The sequence below is a fragment of the Vicugna pacos genome, chromosome 16, assembly GCF_048564905.1.
Source record: "Vicugna pacos chromosome 16, VicPac4, whole genome shotgun sequence".
NCBI lineage: Eukaryota > Metazoa > Chordata > Mammalia > Artiodactyla > Camelidae > Vicugna > Vicugna pacos.
Window position 1 is genome coordinate 36,282,696 of NC_133002.1, and position 15,917 is coordinate 36,298,612.

At 41.1% G+C, this 15,917-nt stretch overlaps 1 protein-coding gene and 1 non-coding gene across 3 annotated transcripts; both read left to right on the forward strand.

The window, feature by feature from the left end:
- Window positions 1-7,193: 7,193 nt before the first annotated feature.
- Window positions 7,194-7,466, forward strand: LOC116283859 (small nucleolar RNA U89). The gene has a single exon (XR_004193557.1). It is a non-coding gene; the product is annotated as a small nucleolar RNA U89 (small nucleolar RNA).
- A 1,567-nt stretch (window positions 7,467-9,033) lies between these two features.
- ATP5MC1 (ATP synthase membrane subunit c locus 1) lies at window positions 9,034-11,978 on the forward strand. Of its 2 annotated transcripts, none has more exons than XM_006214184.4 (5): window positions 9,034-9,403; window positions 9,893-9,940; window positions 10,803-10,880; window positions 11,238-11,416; window positions 11,761-11,978. In XM_006214184.4, exons 2-5 carry the CDS (start codon window positions 9,902-9,904, stop codon window positions 11,873-11,875), a joined length of 411 nt encoding a protein of 136 aa, XP_006214246.2. In that variant the 5' UTR covers window positions 9,034-9,403; window positions 9,893-9,901; the 3' UTR covers window positions 11,876-11,978. The 2 variants fall into 2 exon arrangements, with proteins under 2 accessions (XP_006214246.2, XP_006214247.2); XM_006214185.4 differs by having other exon boundaries at window positions 9,036-9,333.
- The last annotated feature ends 3,939 nt before the right edge of the window (window positions 11,979-15,917 follow it).

The following is a 15,917-nucleotide window of genomic DNA, read 5'->3' on the forward strand; positions in this document are numbered from 1 at the left end:
GCTACTATACAGAAATACAGTTGATTTCTGTGTATTGATCTTGAGTTCTGTGTATTGATCTTGAGTTCTGCCACATGCTGAACCTGTTTATTAGTTCTAATAGATTTGGGAGAATTCCTTAGGAATTTCTATATACAAGATCATGTCATCTGCAAATCGGTATGGTTTTATTTCTTCCTTTCTAATACAGATGTCTTTTATTTCTTTTTCATTTCTAATTTTGGTACATTGGCTAGACCCTCCAATACAATGTTGACTAGAAGCAGTAAAAGCAGAAATCTTTGTCTTGTTCCTGCTCTTAGGGGGAATGTATCCAGTCTTTCACCATTAAGTATGATGTTAGCAGTGGGTTTTTAATAGACAGCATTTATCAAGTTGAGGAAGTTCCCTTCTATTCCCAGTTTATTGAATTTTTTATCATGAAAGGATGTTGGACTTTGTCAAATGCTTTTTCTGCATCTATTGACATGGTCATGTGGATTTTGTTCTTTATTCTATTAGTATGTTGTATTGCATTAATTGTTTTGTGTGTTTGACACAACATTGTAAAATGACTATAACTCAATAAAAAATGTTTAAAAAATTGTTTTTGTATGTTAAACCAACCTTGCTTTCCTAGGATAAATCCCATTCAGTCATGGCATATAATCCTTTTTATGTGTTGCTGTATTTGATTTGATGGTATTTTGTTGAAGGCCCTTGCATCCATATTCATAAAAGATACTGGTCTGTAGTTTTCTTGTGATGTCATTATCTGGTTTTGGTATCACGGTAATGCAGGTCCCATAGAATGAGTTGAGAAATGTTCCCTTCTCTTCTATCTTTTGTAAGAGTTTGTGAAGGATTGATATTAGTTTTTTAAATGTTTGGTAGAATTCACTAGTGAAGCCACCCGGGCCTGGGTTTTCCTTTTTGGGACTTTTTAAAAATTACTAATTCAATCTCTTTACTTGTTATAAGTCTGTTGAGATTTTCTATTTCTTTTTGAGTCAGTTTCAGTAGTTTGTGTCTTTCTAGGAATTTGTCCATGTCATCTAAGTTATCTAATTTATTGGCATATAATTGTTCATAGTATTCCCTTATAATCCATTTTATTTCTGTGAGGCCAATAGTGACATTTCCTCTTTCATTCCTGATTTTAGCAATTTGTCTTCTGTTTTTCTTGGTTAGTCTACCTAAAGGTTTGTCAATATTGTTAATTTTTCAAAGAATTAACTTTTAGTTTTGTTGATTTTCTCTATCATCTATTCTCTGTTTCATTTATTTCCATGCTATCTTTATTATTTCCTTTCTTCTGCTTGCTCTGGGTTTAGTTTTCTCTTCTTTTTCTAGTTTCTTGAAGTAGATTGTGTTGTTGATTTGAGGTCTTCCCTTTTTTTGTTTGTTTGGGGGTTTTTTGGTTTGTTTGTTTGTTTGGGGGGTAATTAGGTTTATTTATTTACTTAGTTATTGTAATGAAGGTACTGGGGATTGAACCCAGGACCTTATGCATGCTAAGCATGTACTCTAACCACAGAGCTATACCCTCACCCCGAGATCTTCCTTATTTTTTAATATAGGTATTTATAGCTATAAAATTACTTCTAAGTACAGCTTTAGCTGCATCCTATGACATTTGGTACATTGTGTTTTTGTTTTCAGTTATCTCAAAGTGTTTTCTAATTTTCATTGAGGCTTCCTGTTTGACTCATTAATTATTCAGGGACATATTTTCTAATTCCCACATATTTGTGAATTTCTTCCCTTGTGTCAAATAGATGTTTCTAGTATGTCATTTTAACTCTCTTGTTGTTTCTTTTACTGTATTTTAAAAAGTTACTTTCTTAATGGTTATCCTGAAGATTATAATTAACATCTCAACTTAAAATAATGTGGTTCAGATTAATACTAACTCTTTTTTTCTTTTCCCCTTAATGGGGGCACTGGGGATTGAACCCAGAACCTTGTGCACACTGAGTACACACTCTACCACTGAGCTATATCCTCCACCCCCAGATTAATACTAACTTAATTTTGATAGGATACAAAAACTTTACTCCAGGATAGCTTAACGCCTTCCCCTCTCCTTTCTATTATTACTGTCTTATAAACTACATTTTTAGATATTAAGGACCCTATTAACACAACTTTATAATTATTGTTTTATGTAACTGTCTCTTTTTCTCTTTTTTTAATTGCAGTATAGTCCGTTTACAATGTGTCAACTTCTGGTGTACAGCATAATGTTTCAGTCATACATATAAACACATATATTCATTTTCATATTCTTTTTCATTGTAGGTTACTACAAGATATTGAATGTAGTTCCCATGCTATACAGAAGGAACTTGTTTATTTATTTTGTATTTAATGGTTAGTATGTAATTGTCTATTAAGTCAGGTAGAAGAGAAGAATTTTTAAAAAATACATTTATATTGTCTTTTATATTTACCTATCTATTTACTTTTGTAATGCTCTTTATTTCTTCATGTGGATTTGAATTACTGTCTAGGGCCCTATCATTTCAGCATGAAGAACTTCCCTTTAGTATTTCTTGTAGGGCAATTCTGTAGTGATGAATTTTCTCAGTCTTTATTTATCTGGGAGTGTCTTAATTTCTCCTATGGCCTTTGAAGGATATTTTTGCTAGATATAGAGTTCTTGGTTGACAGTCCTTTTCTTTCAGCACTTTAAACGTGTTCTCCCACTAACTTCTGGCCTCCATAGTTTATGGTGAGAAATCAGCTGTTAATCTTATTGAGGATTCCTTGTCCATGATGAGTCACTTTTCTCTTGCTGCTTTGAAGTCTCTCTCTTCATCTTTGTCTTTTGACAGTTTGGCTACAATATGCCTAGGTGTGATACACTCTTTGATGATCTCATCTAGTCTCAGGATGTTAACTGCCAACTATGTACTGATGATTCCCAAATACATATTTTGAGCCCAGATTTCTCCTAGACCCCACACTCATATATTCAAATGCCTAAATGTTGTCCCTCACTTGAAATGTATAACAGTCATCTCAAACTTAATATGATAAAATTAAAATCTTAATCCCACTTTCCAAGAAAAAAAAAAAACCTTGCTGTAATCATGGTCAAACTTTATCTCAGTTAATGGCAACTCCATTATTCCAGCTATTCAAGCTAGAAGCCTTGAAGTCATCTTTAATTCCTCTCATTCGCTTATCCTTGTCATTCATTCATAGTGGTTATGTTGTCTCTACCTTCAAATTAAAACCAGAATCCTATAATTTCTTACCACTTCCACTGCTACCATCTTGGCAAAGCCACACTATCTCTCATCTAAGTTATTACAATAACCACCAGTTGGCATCGCTGTTTGTCCCCCATCTCCCTACCTCTGCCTCAATACTCAATTCTCAGAGTTATACTTTTAGAACATAAGTCAGACTATGTCACTACTCTACTCAGAACTCTCTAATGAGTCATGATTTCACTCAGAGTAAAAGCCAAAATTCGTATAAAGCTAACATTTACAAGGCCTCCTCTCCCACCCCTACTCCTACCACCATTATCTGTCTGACTTCAGCTCCAATGATACGCCCTCTTGCTCCCTCCTCTCTGTCCAAACTGGTCTATCCCTATTCCTAGAATATGTTAATCAGGCTTTTGCCACAGGACCTTTGTATTTGCTGTTCTTTCTGCCTGGAATATGTTCTCCCCAGATATCCTTATGCCTTACCACCTCTCCTTCAAGTCTTTGTTCAAATGTTACCTTCTCAGTGAAACTTTCCATTGTAGATAAATTGTTTTTTCTCTGTGGTAGCTTTTAGTATCTTCTCTTTGTAGAGTGGTCTGCAGTTTGACTAAAATGGGAATAGTAGTGGATTTTTCTTTTTCTATATAACTGTTGTACTTGGGATTTGTTGAGATTCCTAAACCAAAGGATTCGTGTCTTTCAACAGTCTGTAAATTTCTCAGCCATTATATTTCCAAATACTGACTCTTTCCCATTTTCTCTATTCTCTCCTTCTAATATACTAATCAGATGTATGTTAGCTCTCATTCTGCCTTCCATGTCCCTTAACCTCCTTTTCATACTTTTGATCTTTTATTTCTTTGTATTTGAACCTGAATAATTTTCTCAGACCTATTTTCAGCTGAACTTCAACTGCCATTAATCTCTTTTTTAGCCTATCCATTAAGTTTTTTCTTAATTTTAATTACTATGCTTTTCATTCTTTAAAGTTCCATTTATTTCTTTTTCAAATCTGCAAGTTCTTTTTTATACCATCTTGATTTTTTTCTTTATGTCTTTGTAAACATACTTAGTTTTAAATAACAATAAACACATCTGTGACACTATGTCTGGGCACTTTATAGATACTAATTTGTTTAATCCTCATGACAACCCTGTGAAAGGAAGTGGTGGAAAGAGAAATTAATCAACTTGCCCAAGATCACCTGGACAGTAAGTAGAATGCCTGGACTAGAATACTGGCAGTCTGGCTTTAAAGTCCATACTCTTAATCACAATATTTTACTATCTCCTGTAAGCTGAGTTGCCTTCTGAACATTGTGTTACCAGAAATTCTTGCTTTTTGTTATGTTTGCTGATCCTTGCTCATTGTGGATTGTTTCTTTGTGAAGATCACTTTTCAGTTACTGTGGGAATTCTGCATGGGCCCAGAGGAGTTTTACATTGTTTTGTCCCAGGGACATCCCCAGCCTAGAACCACTTTTAATGTCAATTCCTTAGCTTGGACATTCCTGGACGCAGGGTATAGATTTGAATTCAACATAAAGTATAATCTTGTCATTATAAATTCTCAGGAAAGTTTTTTGTCCCCACCCAGACCCAAGAATAGGCAGACAAGCTTCCTTCTTACCTCCCTGTGAATGGTAGTCCACATCTGAAGTCCATCCTTCAAAAGGTGTAGCCTTTTGAGGACCTTAGCTTTATTTGGAAATTTCAATTCTAACTCCTTATCTTATACAGATCCCAAACCCTTCTCTCCCTATAGGGGATTAAAACTCAAGTCACTTAATTTCTGTGACTGATACCCCTATCTCTATCCCACTATATTCCCAGCCATGGCGGCTTCAGTTTAATATTACATGTTTACTGCCTTGGTTTTATGTTCTCTCTTTGTTTTAGGTCCCTAAGGACTCGCCTTACTTTCTTGTGAGCTCAGCTATGCATTTAAAAGCTAGCATTTATCACCATGAATCATCTCTCTCCTTACCCCCGCCAAAGAAACTCTCCTTTTATATTTGTTAGTATTGTTGTTACAGAATATATCATCACCAGCTGGGTCATTTGGCAAAGGAGGTATTTTTTCAGACTGTGGGAAATTGGTAATTTGGATATAATATAGAATACATTTTCTTTTAGCTGTCAAAAACAAGGCTCTGCATTTAAAAATATACTTGTTATATTTTATGTAACGTTTTTAGGTGTGTGGCAGAGGATTTTCAGAATACTTGGTCTGGCCATATTGCCAGAAATGGAAATGTGGCAGTCATAATGCAGCTGTCCCCTGGCCATGACTGACTGGTCTAAGATTGGGCATACCAAACTTTCCTGTGTTTTTACACATACTGTTCACTCTGCCTGGAAGAGTGTCTTCCATTGTCACTCTCTCCCTTGATCTATCTAGCCAACATATGTTTATCCTCAAAACTCAGCCCAGAAATCTTTTTCTTCTTTTCAAAAAGACCTTCCTTGTTTCTCTCCAGGTGGACTTAGTCCCTCCCTTCTTTGTATTTTGCAGGTAGTGTTCTTGTTGTGCTTATTAAGGTAATAGCTTTAAGCATTTATTTACCTATTTATTTTCTTGCTAATTTTGAGTTTCTTTAGTGTGAAAACTGGTTTTATTCATCTGTGTACTTCCAGCACCAAGTGCGGTGCTTGGAGCTGTTAAGTGCTCAGAAATGAACTTCTAAAGGAAGAGTGAAGAACTGGGCTCAAAGGAAGTGAAGATGTGAAATGAGACTCTGGGTGGAAGAGGTGGGTTTTAAAGACAGTCAGAAATGCCTTTGGAAAGAGGGACCTGATGGCTTATTACCCACAAGTTTACCCTTTGTCACCTTCATCAAAAGCTTTTCTGCCTACTCAGAAATCCTCTCAGAGTTCCTACAGAAGTTTTTGGGCCTCTCCAAGACAGCTGGTACAACCCCCAAGATGTCAGATCTGGATTTGAGGTTTCCCAACTACCTTCCACTTCCCACATCCTCTCCTAGTTTACCAGCACCTTTTACTTCAATAATTAAAGGAGCACCTCCACATGTACTAGCTCAATTACTCTTAACAATACTGTTGACAAAGAGTTATCTCCCATTTATAGATGACAACAGAGCCTTAGAGAGGTTGAGTCTTGCCCCAAATCACACAACAGTAAGTAGCAGTGCTAGGATCTGAATCCTGCTTATTTAACTCCAAAATCCACATTCTAAACATGGCACTGAACTGCCTGATTTCCAGCAGGTCATAGGATAAACTTGACAATTTTGAACTTGTGCTATGAGTAGAGCTGTGTGATAAATCTGTTTATGAAAAAAAAATTAATATGTGGAGACAAAGTTAGGGATGACCCCCATGAAAATATAACCTGTCCTAGAGTAGTAACAGGCAGGGAATATTCACCAAACACTGACCTACGCCTGGCATTTATTTTATCTCATATTTCTATAAGGTAAGTAGTATTAACCTTGTTTTATAGGTTCTCCAGTTTTAGGGAGGCTCAAGAGCTAATGGTTAAATGCTTTGGACCCAGACCTACCTCGGTTCAAATACTGATTCCACTTCTTACCAAATATGCCAAACTTGAAAAAAGATGTTCTGTAACATGGAGAAATCTGTAAAATGGGGATACTAATACCCACTTAAAGGATTTTTGTAAGGATTAAATCCTATTACAGGTGAATGAACCTAACACAATGCTTGCCATGTGATAAGTCCTCGATAAATGGTAACTTTCTGCACTAAAGTCAAAAGAGATTTGGTAATCTGCTCAGATACACATATCCAGTTATATGGTAGAGCCAGGATAGGAACTCAAGTCTTCATAATTTCAAAACTCCACATTCTTTCCATTATACAATTTTGGCAGGATATCTGAAGTCTCAATCTTATATTTTTTCTAAGAGTCCAGAGTCTTGACTTTCCAGATTAGCATAAATGTTAATATATTTCTATTATACATTTAATACATACTCATAAAAATATAAATTAATCTTATTACACCATCTAGAATTAACTATTAATACTGTTTTATTTTCTTTTCATCTTTTTTCCATTTTTTTCACAATACTACACAGTTCTGCATTTCTATCTTTAAAATTTGCCTTACATCATGAAATTTTTCTCAGTATAAAATACTCCTGAAACATGGCTTTACTGGACTTGCCTCAGTTTCTGCAGCTTCCTCCTGTTCCTGGCAGCTGCCTGCAGGGAAGTTCACAGGTAGGGACCAAAATAGGGCCAGACACAAGCCTCCTGAATGCAATCTTATATCTGACACTCCAGAGGAGGGCTGGGGTGAGGGGAGTAAGGATGAGGCCAGGGATTGAGACTTGACCTTGGGTGAACCCTTTACCCCACCATACTTGCCTCAGAGAAGCACTAGGCAAGAACTCTGGCTACATCAAAATAGCACAAGATCCGGGCAGCCCAGAACATCTACAAGATAATCACTCCATCACAGAATCCTTTCTATCTCACCGCTGACAAGCTTGTACTGAACCGACAGCATAAAAATTTCACTTCATGAGAAAGTTTCACCTCAAAGTGATAGCTACATCAAGGGTAATCATTGAGCCTGGTGATCAAGAACTCAACTCACAGAGAAGTGGATCTCTTTCTCTTCTGGTTTTTGAGGAGGCAGTTTGGGGTTTAGTACACCCTCATGCTGCCTCAGTATCATGTGATGGTCCCCTCTGCATCTGCCCTCCAACTCTTTTTGAATAAATGACAACTGACTCATTTTCAGAGAAATGACTAACCTCCCTTATGTTGGCCAGGGGTGTTGGGATAGTGTGTGATGTCTCGGTGATTTTCTAGTGTTGGTTCTTCCCTCGAGGCTGGGAGATGACAACCATCATTCCAGGAATTCTTAATAAATTTTTATTACTTAAGCTGAAAAACAAACAAACAAAAGAGATGATTTAAAATGTCTGCTTATTTCATCAAGTGAAATTATCATAAATTACTTAACTATCATTTACTTGTTTCCAATTTTGATAAACTCTGCAAGGTACATCCTTTGAAGAAAATCTTTGCATTTCTGATTTTTTTTCTCCAGGATAGATTTCTGTGATATTCTGCGTCAAAGAGGATGGAGAGTTTAAAGGCTCCCAATTCCTCAAGAATTTCTGGGTCAAACAGGATGGACCATTCAAAGCCTTTCAGTCAGCAATGCCAAACTGCTTTCAAGAAAAGCTCCAACTCATACTCTCATCAGCAGTACAGAAGTGCCTGGCTCACATTAATAAAAAGAACTGTGTTCTTTCGATAAATGTGAAATGTTCAGTTTAAACTTCTATTTCTTTGAATAGTGAAGCAGAACATTCTTTCCTTCCATTTATATTTCTTCTTCAGTGAACTACCTGTTCCTATCCTTTGGTCGGTTCTCTATGAGGATATTGTGTTTTATCCTTAGAATGTTGTCACAACACGAAATTTTTTTTTTAAAAACAGAAACCAACTGGTTGCTAGTACATGACTGCTCAACACCAGCAAAGGTCCACATAAGCGCGTTCGCCCACTAGCGAAGTTCCGAGCCGGCAATCGATCTTTAAGCTCCTCAGCGGACGCTACACTTCTTCGAATCACTAGGGCGCGAATTGCTCCAAAGGCGTTGGCTCTCCCAGCCTCGGGAAGAACATCTCGCGGGATCTCTGCCGTCCGGGAATGGGGCGGGGCGCGGAAACTGAGGGGGCTGACCAGACTACAAATCCCAACATGCAACGCGCCTCAAGGCTCGCGCGCTCGAATGAAGGCTAAGGTCCAAGGTCATGTGTCTTTCTGCGGAAGGCGTCCGGTCATCTCTCCCACGCCTTTTTCTGCAGCTTTCCACCTTGGCCGCCATTTTGTGCGGGATGTTACGGAACCTCTGAGTCCAGCCGACTCTATGGTCGAACACTTCAGGGATTGACCAATCGGAAGCCTTTTCTCGGAGAAAAACCCCGCCTTTACCCGCATGGAGGCGGGAACTGCCACGAAGCTCCTGTGGAGAGAAAGGAAGAAGCTGCGGAAAACCACTAAGAAAGGAGGACTTGAGGATGTTAACCAATGAAGGCGTGGGGGATTGCGGCCAATGAGAGTTGGGGGAGCCCCGGACACGTGGGTCGGGTAGCTGAGCTCTGAGTCCTAGGGCTAAAGCCGGGAGGTGAGTCAGTCACCTTGAGCCGGGCGAGCGCTGTGGTCCTAGCAGGGGCAGCAGGGCAGTGGGAGTGCAGGTGACTTGGGGCCGAAAGCCATCAAGCGGCAGGGTTATGTGGAGGGGCATTTGCCCCTCGGGCCGGGAAAGGCGATGGGGGTCTATAGCCTTAACAATGTTAATTACCAACGGTAATGATCGATTAACTGTCCCAGCAGGCCGTGGACAGCTGTGTAAAATGGGCAGGAGCCTGAGCGGCACCTGCCTAGTTTCTGCCTCCAGTCTTCCCGCGAGACCATTCTCTTTGGGCAACATTTCCCTCCTGGGGCTCGGGTCTCCTTCCTCTACTTTCGATCTCCATGACCTTCCTTTGCAGACCTGTCGCTCTAAAAGTGGTGGACCGGGAGTTCGCGCTGTCCCTCTGACCTCTAATGTTCTCCTCATCTGGGGCACGGTTCGAGGAAGAGCGTGGTCCGGGGACGACAGGCCGGGTGAAGGGGACGACCGAAGGTCGTCACTATAAGCAAACAACCAGGCTGTCAATGAATTTTTTTTTTTTCTTCTGCAGACTGAAAAAATGCAGACCACCAGGGCGCTACTCATTCCTCCTGCTCTGGTAAGCTGCTCCTCCGGGGTGGGAGACTTCATTGTTTAATGAATGAATTGAGAGGAGCTTGGCATCCTGATGATGTTGCCCCTTTAGGGAAGCTGTTGGATGTGATGCAGTTAACCTCTGATTACTTGGGCCTGTAAATCAATCTATCTTGGCTTTGGAATGTGTTGAGAGTCTGGATCTGACCTTTACCCCTAGTCTGGCTTGGCCATAGCTGAACAGTCCACTGAAACAGTGATTCTCAAATTTGGCTGCACATTGGAATCACCTAGGGAGCTTTTAAAAATCCTGATGCCCAGGCTGCACCCTGCGAGGTGGAATTCATGCATCTGTATTAGGACTGCAAAATTATATTTCTTGAAATAGCGCAAGAAAGCCTCCTTACAGGAGTCTCTGCTTAGGTGGTTGTTTCAGGAGCCTCAGCTGACTTGCTGACCCACTCCATTCAGAATGTGTAACAGTGACTACATTTTAGCATAATAATATTTTCCCCTTCTGATTTCTTTGGTGATCTGGATATAAACCTTCTTTCCTGTACTTGGTTTGATGTTAGTGTGGGGTTTTGTTCCATTCTGAATTACTGATAAGGGCTGTGCCCATGGAAGTGAATTTTATCACTCAGTTTTAAATGGGAAGGTTGCTACTGCTGACTACACCAGGGTCTCAGGACAGCTGTCTCTGGTGCAGGCTTGACTGGTACACATAGGACTACATTAACTGACCTTGAAACAGAGTAGGCTTGTTTTATTTATAATATTTGTAGTTATTTTTCACAGAAGCTCAGCACTTAGGGCTTTTTGGTTTGTTTGAAGGTTTTTTTTTTTTCTTGCCTGATTTAGGGGAGTGTGTCTTTCTGATTTTATAGATCCGCTCTTGTACCAGGGGTCTAATCAGGCCTGTGTCTGCCTCCTTCCTGAGTAGGCCAGAGATCCCATCTGAACAGGTAATGGAGAATGGGTCCTCTTAAGAATTTCCCTAGACTGGGGAACTTTAAGTAAGTTGAGTTGCCTTTGGGCCAAAGTGGGAGGAGTGTTAGAGAATCTGTGGTGCTTTAATAGTTCTGAGTAGGTGAGGTTCTTGGAAAAGTGAAGTTTCCCTAGCCCTATCTGGAAATGGACCCCTAAGACTAATTCCCAGCATGCTCTGCAGTCTGAGCGTTCCGCACTTCCTAAGCAATTTGCCAACAATTTCAGGGCTCAGGTGGGTGGGATGGGGGGTGGAGTCAGTTACCTGTCCTTGTGCCTCACTATCTCCCTTCCTCTCTCTCTTTCTCTCCTTCCCTCTCTACCCCTCCTTCTAGCCTTCCAACAGCAGCATCCCGCTCCAGGTGGCCAGGCGGGAGTTCCAGACCAGTGTCGTCTCCCGGGACATTGACACAGCGGCCAAGTTTATTGGTGCTGGGGCTGCCACAGTTGGTGTGGCTGGTTCGGGGGCCGGCATTGGAACAGTGTTTGGCAGCTTGATCATTGGCTATGCCAGGTAAGTTGGGGTGGCCTCAAGCATCTCCTACTGTAAATTTCACCCTATTTGGAGGAAGCCTCAGCAGAGATCCTTCTAGCTTTGAGTTGATTTCATCTACCTGTTTTTTTCCAGTGGCCTCTGAATCAGAATTTAAATAAATGTTTCCAGCCTGGCTCATTTAAACTCACCATGTTGGTACTCTGCTTGTCTGTCCAGTCCCCACGATATATGCAAGCTAAGCCCTCTCCCAGTTTCAGCACTCCCCATTCACTTAACCTGCTTGCATCCTCCATCACCACCACCCATGACCCATGCCCTCACCCCTTCCTTCTCTTGGACTAGCTTCGGTCTCTCCCCGGCAGGAACCCGTCTCTGAAGCAGCAGCTCTTCTCCTATGCCATTCTGGGCTTTGCCCTGTCTGAGGCCATGGGGCTCTTCTGTTTGATGGTTGCCTTCCTCATCCTTTTCGCCATGTGAGGCTCCATGGAAGTCGCCTACCCATCCCTGCTGCTTCGACCCCAGGCCATGCCCGGTGCTGGAGTGGGCTAAGCTTTACCATTAAACACGACGTTTCTCTAAACCCATATGCCTGCGCCTCTGTCCTTTGCCCTTGGGTAAGGCCTTCATGGAAAGGCGGGACAAGGGAAGTGGGATTGGGTCAGCCATTGGTGATTAGGGTCTCCTCAGGAGTGAGAAGCAGCACTGGTGTGACTAAGAACATCTCCTGGGGGAGCATGGATTTGTGTAATATTATTGGTGTGATAATTTGGAAAATATTTGAGGGGCTTAATTTGCACCAAGCTCTGTACCCAGTGTTTTACATTTGTTATCTCAACAACCCTATGAATTATAAGCACAATGATTATACCTGTTTTGCAAATGAGGGGACTGATGCTTAAGGAAGCAAAATAACTTGTCCAACATCACAGACTGGTAAGTGGCAGAACTGAGGACTCCCCCCTCAGGCCGGCTTTAAACCTTTACCTGCTGTGCTGTCCCATCTGTTTTCGTTTTGGCCACACAGTTGAGGTAGCACAGATAGGGAAACTTCATCCCAAAGAAGTTGTATAGCACGTTAGAGGTGGAGGGAGCCTCCATCTGCCTGCACTTAGCCCCACTTGTAAGTTTCATTTTTTGTTCCCAGCTGGCCTTTCTTAGAGCGCCTAAACGTGCTTGAGTAAAGCAGATAAGGGACACAGTCTCGGTTCGTGGGGGCTTTACAGTCTTTTATCCCTATCTTTGATAAGGATGAAAAGGGTGTTTTGAGGGGTGAACCAACTAACAAGTTGTTCAGAGAGCTCCACACAGCATCTTCCTTGTGGTCTCAGTCTGTGCCCAGCAGGTGCCCCCAACTTGGCTACAGTGGAACTGAAGACCCAGGTAAGAGAAAGCTAAGCTGATATATCCACAGAATGAACTTAGGTGCTGGTAGATATTGTCTGCCCCAAATTGGGTGGTTTCAAAAGGAGTAATAACATAAGTGGCACCCATTTTTTGAAAACCTTATACCTCAACTTACTGCAAAACTGACTAGTGAGACCAAGAACATTCCTAATTAGTGTTAACACCTTCCAGCTGACGGGTAGCTAGCAAAAAGGGTTAAAACACCAAAATATGTGAGTTAAAAAGAATGGATTCAATTTATATGCAATTTAAAGACAGTCATACAGGTATTTAGGTGTTAAGCATCCTCCTAGGAGTCTTGGGAAATGCTAAGAAACCAACAGAGTGGAAACAATACTGAACAATGCCATAAATTGTTGACTATGTGGATACAAAAGCTACGTGCTGTAGAAGAGGAAAAGCCAATGTTGGTTAGAATATCAGCTAACACTTGAGCACTCCTATGTCAGGTGCGGTGGTAAGTATTTTCAGTGAATAACTTCTAACATCCCTATGAAATAAGTCATTCTGTAAGTAAGGAAACAAGGGAGTCTCAGACGTGAGGAATCCTGTGAAGGTCATACAGCTGGTTAGTAAAGCTGGGATTCAAACTCCAAACCCATTTTCTAATCACCGTGCCGCCTCATCTAGGGTTCAGTGACTTACTCAAGATCATACAGCAGGCCAGCGATTTCAATCCAAGTCCATCTAACATTCATCATGGTCTTCTACCACAGGATTTCTCACCCTTGGCACATTTGTGAGCAGCTAATTCATTGCTGTGGGCCATCCCATGCGTTGTATGATGATGTTTAGCAACATCTTTGGCCTCTACCCACTGGATGCCGGTACCAACCTCTCCCCCAGTTGTAACAACCAACTGCCAAATGTCAGATATTGACAAATGTCTCCTAGCTGCAGGGCAAAAAAAAAAGAAAAAAAAAAATCACTCCCATTTGAGAACTGCTGGTCTACCATGATCTGCTGCTTGTCCTCTTAGCCTCTTCACCTTAAGTAACACTCAAGATTGTCTACAGCAAACCAGTGACAGAACCTGAAGCAGATCCCAGGAAACTCAGGGCCAAAGAGAAAGAACTGACTGAGGTTAAAAGGGCAGCTTAAATCACCAAGGCTGCAATGGATTAACTGGTAATGTTACGCAAGTAGAATGCAGCAACCTTTACGAGTGTCAGGCTGGCATCCCCTCCAGGCCTCTGCCCTCTGGAGATAATCAAGGAGCAGCCCCCAGGGAAGATGGTTGTCTTTTATTTCCTGTGAAACTCCAGGAGCCTATTTTTGGCCAAGGGGCTGGTAAGAATTTCCCTTCATCATGGGCTCCAAATAGCTTTAGAATTGTCGGACTTACAAATCATAATCAGCAAGGTTGGGAGTGTGATTGGTGGGCCCATGGAGCCTTAGAGAATCAATGGAGAATACTCTCTCACCTCCAACCAGGCAATTAGTCCATTACCACTGAGGTTTTTTAAACTAAGGTCTGTGGCCCATGGGTGGAGTCATTTTGCTTAGTGCAAAATGTTTGTGAGTGGATACAGAGGTGCATTGTTCTTGAGAGAGGGTCCATTGTTTTCATTATACTCTAAGAAGGGTGACCATAAGACATCACTACTGCCTCAAGAGTGCAGCATGGTGGCAAAGAGCATTGACTTGGGAGTTAGAGGGGAATGCAAATCTCAGCCCTGCTACTTCCTAACTGGGAAGTTAATTATCTCCTCTCAGCCTTGATGTCCTCATCACTGAAATGGGGATGAGAACAATTCATGGTTGTTGTGACAACGAAATAAGAATACAGGTAAATATAGGCAAATAATGATATATGCAATGTATACATGTACAGTATTAATGAGATATATGTAGTATAAGATATTAATGGGAGGTGTATAATGAGATAACATAATGCATGTATTATTAAATTTAAAAATATAGATCTTAAAATCAGAAGCCTCAAAACAGTTCAAGTTATGATTTTTCCTTTTAGTCCCCAATTTATGACCTAGATGGGAACTCCATCTTTCCAAAATATAGATCTTAAAATCAGAAGCCTCAAAACAGTTCAAGTTATGATTTTTCCTTTTAGTCCCCAATTTATGACCTAGATGGGAACTCCATCTTTCCTTGGCATTGAGCCCAAGACAAATGGCTAGGACAGGAGTTAGGGGGTATAGCTCAGTGGTAGAGCATGTGCTTAGCATACACTAAGCATGAGGTCCTAGGTTTAATCCTCAGTACCTTCATTAAAAAAAGGCTAGGTCCTGGAGGGGAAGGATTGCTTCAGAGGGCAGTGGGACACAGGTCCTTGGGGAAAGGGAGAAGGATCTTCACAATGTATCTTTTTAGAGAGGGTTGAGGCACAGCAGTGACCTGAACTCCAGGATACTTGCTGGCCTCTGTCCTTGGGCATGAGTGCTTGCCGGGAGCCATGAGCGAGGTGCTACTGAACTTTGTTACACTAAGAGATGGCTCAATGCAGGGAAGTCCAGTGCGCTGGGGAGGAGAGGCTTGGATCCAAATTCCTGCAGGAAGACCATTCAGTTGTGTCATCCATCCCCAGAAGGCATGGGAGTGGCTCCAGAGGGCAAGCTGCCAGGGAAAAGCAGCCAGGTGTTGCCTTGAAGAAGTCAGTGAGCACAGGACTAAGCACTGCCAGTTTCCTTGGGAGCTGGGGAACTGGTCCTTTAAGCAGCTGCAGCCCTTCAGGCTTTGACTTTTCTTTGTACAAGTTTGGCTCTTTGGAAAGAAAAGAGGAGGAGGTGAAATCTTGAAGACCCATGGCCAGGGGAAGGGCCACTGGCTACCATGTCTTCATTTCCATTCTGTTTACCATTTCTGCAGTACTCAGTCAATGTCAGATCCCAGAGATACAAGACTGGTGCTCCACGCTTACTGCCCTAGAGACGTCATATGTAGTAGCGAGACAGATGAGTAACCAAACCACTCAAATAAAAAGTAGTGTGTGCTATAATAAAGATATGAATTATTCCAGAGGATGGAGTAATTAAAAATGAGTAATTAATAATATGCCTAGAGGTGTTAAGGTTTAGCAGAGAAAGTAATATTCCAGCCAGCCTTGAAGATGAATAATAATAATAATAAGGGTTAGTAATTATTGAATATTTAC

What these genes read in the sequence shown, in the direction of transcription:
- ATP5MC1 (XM_006214184.4), top strand. Translation starts at nt 9,902, where the DNA reads ATGCAGACCACCAGGGCGCTACTCATTCCTCCTGCTCTG. An exon ending in TACTCATTCCTCCTGCTCTG is followed by an intron (nt 9,941 to 10,802) that starts GTAAGCTGCTCC and finishes CTGATTTTATAG; the next exon opens with ATCCGCTCTTGTACCAGGGG. An exon ending in CAGAGATCCCATCTGAACAG is followed by an intron (nt 10,881 to 11,237) that starts GTAATGGAGAAT and finishes CCCTCCTTCTAG; the next exon opens with CCTTCCAACAGCAGCATCCC.